Source organism: Pterocles gutturalis, unplaced genomic scaffold, assembly GCF_000699245.1.
Source record: "Pterocles gutturalis isolate BGI_N339 unplaced genomic scaffold, ASM69924v1 Scaffold48838, whole genome shotgun sequence".
Taxonomy (NCBI): Eukaryota; Metazoa; Chordata; class Aves; order Pterocliformes; family Pteroclidae; genus Pterocles; species Pterocles gutturalis.
The window spans coordinates 3,582-11,445 of record NW_010124808.1 but is presented as its reverse complement, the minus strand read 5'-3'; the positions used below and the strand labels follow the sequence as shown (position 1 = coordinate 11,445).

The window sequence follows — 7,864 nt, the reverse complement described above, 5'->3', positions numbered from 1 at the left end:
GAGACAGTGTCAAATGCTTTACTGAAATCCTCAGGTTTTCATATAAACTCCATGACTGCAAAAAATTCACAAGGTGCACCTAGGGCATAGAGGTACCAGTGTATTCCCGAAGCGTGTACATGCCATATTTGTAAGCAAGACTTGTAACAAGCAAAAGCAGCTTTACCTGGTATAATTCACTTTATACCCTGCAATATCATCATTGGGTGATCTTAGTCTTCGCTGAGAAGGTGTCTCCAAGTGCCAGTAGTTAATGCGGTTCAGAAACATTTTAGCCAGTTCCACTATCGTTTGCCTTTCCTTGGAGGGTAAGTGGCTAAATTTGTACTGCACAAAATTATTCACACCCTTAAAACAGAAGAAAAACATGTTTAATTATTTAGCCATAATTTTTGCAGGAGTGTCTTTGAACTTTATGTTTATTAACCATGAACTTGCATTACATGGGAAAGAAAACAAATACCCGAGATCACGAACTCATTGCTTAGCTACTCATGTAGCTGCCACAAGCTGGTTCGCCTCTACACAGCAGCAGGCACCTCCAGATGTTCTTATTCTATGCAACTCCAGCAGCTGACTTAAAGGGAGAGAGTGAAAATTCTTTACTTTTCCTTGCTTTTCAAAGTAAAAAACTTTGACAGGGAGTAGAGAAAGGTCCAAGGGGCTTTCTTCTATATGCTCGTATACGTACAATTTTGCTGATAACCTTGTTGCATGATTTGTTTCCTCTGTAATCAGGTATCACCAAAAAAACTCTCCAGCCACTTTTCAGTAGTAGTCTAGGGCTTGGGGACTTCTAGTTAAGTTTGTGTCTGCACATCATATTATTTCTTCAAGAAGTGACAGTATTTCGCAACTATGTCACTTCATTGCTCTTTGTACGCTGTCTACTTAAAAAAAAAAAAAGCTACTGAAGATAGTTAAAATGTGTGACTAAAAGTGCTGCAATACATATATATTATAAATCAACTATGCTACTGCCGCTTAGCAAATAATTTTGTGTGACTGAGCTGCTGTACTGCTAAAAAACAGAGTTGAAAATATTCATCTATTTTAAGGGAAAATTACTTCAGAATAAACTGCAAAAGGAATTACTCTTTCATCTCTATGCTTTACTTCCTTAAGCAAATTGAACAAAATGAAGAACATGACAAAAAATTACATTGTACAAAACCTGCTTAGTAGTATATTTTAAGGACTAGAAGAGTAAGGGGATTACATACACTTATTCTTTGTTTATACTCAAACTAAAGGAGAACTTAAGGTGAAGACTTTCCAGAAATTCAGCAATAAAGTGTTTTGATTTTCCTAAATTACAAGAAGTGAGAGTTGCAAGGAAATAATTACTACACATAACAGTCTTCACATTCAAAATATCCTCTTTAACCATTCATACACCGACGGGAAAACACTGAGCTCCTGTTTCAGTGAGGTGTGTGAGCTACTGCATAGTCTCGCTGGAGCTAATGGGACCACCGGTGTGCCGAGAGTGCATTCTCAGGAGATTGCTTAATCAAAATCTGAATTTATCATATGTTCTTTATCCTTTGAGAGTTACAAAAGCCTCAGTTATTCTTTGCTTTCAGCTTTGGTTTCTGTTGTGTGCCCTTTGAAAGAAAAGGCTATGATCTCACTGAATTGGACTGTAATATTTTCACTGATTTACAGAAGACAAGTGTCATTTTAATATTGGATTTCAAAACTTCAACAGCATTTTTCACTTGAAACAAAGATTAGAACTGACAACATAAAAGTGGTATTTGAACTGCATTCTCTAAACCACAAAAAAGTCTATTTCATTAAAGCATAAGATGAATGATGAGAGAAATCATATAATGCAACTATTGTATCAACACTAAAGGAAAAGCAGCAACAGAAGTCTCCTACAGTCCCCTCCTCTGTCATCAGTAATACACAGAAACACCTGCAAACTGCCTAAAACGTCACGTTTTCAAAACCAGTGCCCACGTTTAAAAACAAACAAACAAACAAACAAACAAAACCCAAAAAAACCCAACAAATCAAAAAACCACACCAACCAAACGCATGTGTTGGTTGTTTACCTGTTCAATGCTAGGTTTCTCAAACGGAGGACTTTCCAAAGATCCTTCTACTACAGGTTTTCCCATTTGTAAAATGCACTTCCTCAAAAGCTGTTAAAAATAGACAATTTTTTTTTTTAATTAGTATATTTGCATACATAGGGTCAATGGAAGTCACAGGTGCACAACACACTGCAAGCAGTGTTGAAAATCTCCGGGTTCTATATCTGCTTGTTTAGTCATCTAAATTTATAGCTACTAAACTTCCGTGAATTCACCTTCCTTGAAGTGCATGTAAGAGGCTTCTCTGAGCAAATGTAGGCAGCTAAGTTAGCATTTCTGTCAACTGACTTTCCCTCATGTGTAAGTGAAGAGGATACAGCTTGCAGGCTACGTAGTTTATAGATGGGACTCAGGGTCAGCTCCTGATTCATATGGACGACTTTTGGAGTAAGATGTAGTACACTGAAAATACCACAGTGTCTAGCCCATGGTTAGCCACTAAAGCATAACACTAGAAAAAAAAAAAAGTCTCACCAGATAGAGTCAATACATGCATGAGGGGCAATGAAACTGGCTTATGTGTGGGAAAGTGAGAAACCTGAGAAGGTACTACACAAGTTCAGCTTACTTTGAACAGGTAGAAATAAACTTGCTTGGTGTCTGCATCTTCTTCTTTGTGGACACAGGTGAACAGGTACTCCACATCCAATACAATCCCCAGGAGCCTATTCATTTCTTCTTCAGACACATTCTCCAGGTGAGAAACATGAGCAGCTAAATGAAATAAGAATCCAGAACTGTACAAAGCCTACTGAAAGAATCAATAGCACAAGTATTCCCAGGATATTTCAAACTAAGCCCCAATGGTGAAGGCACTGATCCTTTAATAGCCTATTTAAACAGAACGTCTTATCAGAGCTAACTGAAATATGTGTCACATTGGAGTAATTTGCAGAGATAGCCAAGCAGTGGTAAATCCCACAGCAGAGGAATGACAGCTGGTTGGAATCACAGCACCTATTAACACTTAAAACAGACCACAAAAGTTCTGTCTGTATTAATATATTACAATATATAAATAAACACAGACATTTTTGTCCAAGAGCTGTGCTTTTGGGACAAGCTTTCGTGACTGAAGAAAATAAATCCACAATTCCCATAAATCAGGTAATCCACGTGTTGATGCAAGTAGCACCTAGTTCCGTGAAGATTTTAAAAAATCATCTCCATAAATAGGCTTTTTGTTTTAAACTGGACATAATCGGCTAAGTCTATTCCTTTCAAATCACATAAGGTCAAACTATGCTTTGCGAACATGACATTAACAAAGCTTTGGAGATGCTCACTTGATCAGAATTTTACAAGAAAAGCATTTTTCAACGTACCAATTTCCAAGTGACAAACTCCCTTTTATCATCTCCAAAGGTAAATACAGTTCCACATTTGTAATTTTCAAATGCTTCAGGTTTGTAAGTACGAAGTAGGAAGTTCATTTCAAGTTGGTTTGAAAAACTGGCCCCAGGAAGAGAGAAGTCCATTTAAAACAAAAAGTCAATTCCCAGAAGGAAGATACTTGCATTACAAAAAGTAACTATCTTTGCCGATTTCAGGCAAATGTACATGGCATGCTTATCCTTTCCTCTGAAAGGACAAGAAAACATCCTCTACAAGAAAAGGAAAATTATTTTAAAAGTTGTGCATATTATTTGTATATATTTTTATAACTTTTATCAATATTTACTTCTTATGTAATTATTATATTATTTTAGATATGCCAATGTGATTGGGACTGGTGAGAAATTTTCAGCATAAATCTGAATCCTTAAGGGGAGAGGAGCTGGGGAGAAATAACACTTGACTTGAAAATGATCATATTTATTGGCCACCCAGCAAAGATGGTTTGTTTTGGAAAGTTTCGTGTGACACCTGCCAAAACATTTAAATTCAAATAAATTTGTGCAGCTTCAAGTAAACAGGACACCATTGCTCAGAAAGTTAAAAAGATGCCAGCAATCATTTCCACTTAAGACATTATATTCTAAACGTTCACTTGTTTTGAGTATATGCTCAGAACTGAACGGGGTATGGCCATCATGGGCTTTCTTTAAGAACAAATATTCAGCATTCTGGGCAGAATGAAACTATTTCACTTTTGTCCTTGAGCCAGATATGAAGGTTTCATATTCCCAACCGTCTGTTCTGATCTTGTAAAAGTAATAAATTCCCTCCTAGATGAGCACTGCATTAGGAATCGATAACATACTAAAGAAACCTTGCACTCAACTAACAAATTAATAAAACATCAGCATAAGAAGCCATTTCCACACAGTGTTCATAGCAATACTGACAGTTACCTTGACTACCTAGTGGCCGTACTTAAAACATTTTATTAGAGAATTATTACCTATACTGTGAATCTAAAAGTAACATAAACGTATTATTATCAGCATGTATTTACTACCAGTTGCCATTTACTGTTGAGTCGTCACCTACATCTGTACATCAGCCCAACAAACTACGCTTCTTCAGATGTTCACAGCCCATCCCCAAATTCTTGTGGGAATTCATTAGTAAACCTTTTATTAAAATCAAAGCTGTAGTACACTGGCATCACATACTGTGTTATTCTTGACAGTCGCATTCATCTGCCTGGTACCTCCTTCCTCAGCTGCTGATATACTTGTAAAAAAATAATAAATTTAAAAAAATGACAAGTATTGCCTGCTACAGCATACAGAAGAAAGCAAGCAGAAAGCACAAGGCCAAGGCTCTGTGAGGACCTGAAAAACAGCCAGTTAATTATTTTAGTTGTAAAACTTCAATAGGCAAGTACTTGAGTGTATGAATTAGAAGCAGTCAGAAAACAGACTAAGGAGGAATGCATCCACAGACTACCTCAAAATCAGCGCGTACATAAAAACACTAGTAGTGTATCTAGGACAGGCAAACCAAGAAATACCCAAATACACTGGGTGAAGGCGCATAGCAGGAATCAAACACAGTACTGGGAAAAAAAAAAGAGATGAGTGTGTATGCAGTGTACTAACATATTAACTAACCAGTTTTGAAAGTGACTCAAGACTGAAAATGTTTACCAACAGGAAAATGCACCCTGTAACACAGGAGAAACCAACCAAATATAAAAGAGAAAAAAGCCTCTGTCTACACAACACCTGGTCTTGAGGCTGGTGGAAAGTGAATTCTCCCAGGGCACAATTCAGTCGCCACTTCACAGTGTTATGGTAGTAACCCAATAAAAGAAATAATCATTAAAAACCCAGTACAGAGCCAAGTTGTGGGGTTGAGCGACAAACAGAAGAATACAAGTTGTAGATAAGTTGACAACACAGGAAAAGAATACAAAAAACACTACAAGTTGTAGGTAAGTAGACAGAAATAACCTTGATAAGCTAATACACACTGCCAAAGAGATTTATGCACCAAAAACTGAAGATCAAACCATACCCCGAAAAAGAGATGTCTGAAACAAGACTAATGTCTAGGATTACCTTTGGAAGAAAATCATACATAAAAAAGGCAAACACCCCAAACACCCTACATGTTACACCAAGTATGGCTTTCACCAGTACAGGAATGCTATTTCAACAGCTCTCCGAGGAAGAGAAAACACAGCACAGATGACAACCTGAAGCCTGCACACCTTGCGGTCAGTCTGGTTTTACAGCCATTCAGCATGAACACACTAATTTAGAGAAGATGAACAGGAAAAATATCTTGGAAAATACCGCTGAAAGACATATTTTGCTTTCCTTATTGTATGTTGAAGCAGACAGCAACTCATTTCAGTTATTTCAAACGAAACATCATCCTCATTAGCTGCAGCCAGAAAAATAAGAAACTCTACCTTTTCTAAAAAGAGTAATAAATAAAAATACAGTTTGTTCCATAAGGTACAATTTCACTGGTACTAGCTTTACAGTTCTGGTTTTCCCTGGTTCCCTGGCTAATGAGCAATACAAGGTTTTTTTAATAGACCAAAAACAGTTTGAGCCTGTAGAAGACCTGAGTTTTTCTACAAAATACATAGCTATCCACAAATTCCGCTGAGGAACAGGGAACTGACAAACACAACATCTCATAAGATTAAAAAAAAAAAACCAAAAACAAAACCAACAACAACAACAAAAAACCCACAACACACAACAAGCAACTCTTCCTTCCAAGGCCAGGAACGAAAGGGAAGGGTAACACAAGCTACCCTGACTGCAAAACCAAAAGCAGCACAGAGAAGCTTCGTAATGAAAGGCTGAAACTTATTGGGCTAAAGTGATCAAACTTTCTGTGATACTATGCATTTGTTAATCTTCTCCTGCAAGCAAATCCAGAGATTTGGGATATCAAGAAGGCAAAGAAATCTGCTGAAAAGCCCAGAAATAGATCAAATGTAATGAAAGAATAAAAAGAAAAGAGAGCAGAAATAAAAATAAATCCCAATTAAAAAAAAAAAAAGTGTTCCACACAAAGTACAATATTATTTTCAAAAGTTAAAGAAATATAAATTATCCATTGTGAAGGTTTTAGATTTCCTTTTTCTTATTTCACTGTCCTAAGTTTTGGACAACTGCTTCTTTTCAATTAGATCTGAATTTCATTTTAGCTCAATATTTATTCAATAGTTGCTAATGTACACAGAAAAAGCCATCAGCTTTTCTTTTGGACAAGCATAAATTCTTAAAAAAATAATACAGTGATTCACCACTCTTTTTCAGGCTATGTGGGCAACAAATCACTATGTATTATTCGTGCAAAAAAAAAAAAAAAAAAACAAAGTCCCACAACAGTATTTAACAGTGGATTTTGAACAGTTACTTCCAAGATACGCAAGCTGTCCGCACAATAACTTAGAGAATGCTAAGATGTACAACCCTAGTATTTTCTGTGACACAGAAAAAGCACAGTTCTTTTTGTAGGAAAAGGGTCCCTGCTTCAGCATTGTTCAATAATATTTTATAGTTTCTTCTGCAGTAAGAAAACATAACACAGCCTACAGGAGAGAGTCATTCACGTTGTAACGAAGGCAGCTGACAGATTAAACAATGTGAGGTTAATGCATACGTTACACAAAGTATTTAAATTATTATGGGTAGCCTAAAAGTGCTTTTGCATTTTAACAATTTAAGATGTCTGGGTTGTTAGAAGTTGTACCTTAGTTCAATTTCTTCAAAACTCATTTTAGGATATTTCCAACATATTTTAACCTAGGTTAACTGACATTTATATCCAATCGTGACCCCCATTTCTAGGTCTTGGCACAGCATTTTGGCTTTCGTCTCGTGAGAGTGCAGACTTGCAGGTATAGGCAGGTGGATTGCAGGAGAAGGGCAGAAGCTTACCCAGCGCGTGGCTGCAGCTGCGGCAGGGCTCGGCGAGGCTCACGGCCGCCTGCTGCAGCTCGGCCCGGGGGGGCGTGGGAGGCGGGTTGGGGTTCTTCCAGCCATTGCATTTACAGGATTCCTCAGCCTGAAATCAAAGCAAAGGGGTACATATCAACAGCATAAAAAAAGCAAGGAACTTGCTGAAACTCCGTTATTTCAAAAGCAAGAAAAAGTAACATTATTAATTTCAAGTTGTTTTTTTTTGTTTTGTTTTGACGCTTTGGGGGAGATTTTTGGGGTGTTTTTTTTGTTGTTTTCTTTGGTTTGGTTTTTTTTATCTACCACACAGCTAGACCTTCTTTTCAAGAAATAAACAGAAACAGAATAGCAACCCAAATAGAGAAATTAACATGGTTCCAGTAAGCATACTGTGCTCAGAAAAATATATCCACAAACTGTGGCTAATTCCTTTACAGAAAGCCC

At 37.0% G+C, this 7,864-nt stretch overlaps 1 protein-coding gene across 1 annotated transcript; it reads right to left on the bottom strand.

Moving 5' to 3' along the window:
• Positions 1 to 166: 166 nt before the first annotated feature.
• On the bottom strand, positions 167 to 7,526 carry LOC104465346 (histone acetyltransferase KAT2B-like; the record flags this gene model as incomplete). Its single annotated transcript, XM_010078349.1, has 4 exons — positions 167 to 348; positions 2,064 to 2,153; positions 2,674 to 2,819; positions 7,400 to 7,526. Coding segments are annotated over 4 exons (545 nt in total), but the record flags the coding sequence as incomplete, so codon positions are not given.
• Between the last annotated feature and the right edge of the window lie 338 nt (positions 7,527 to 7,864).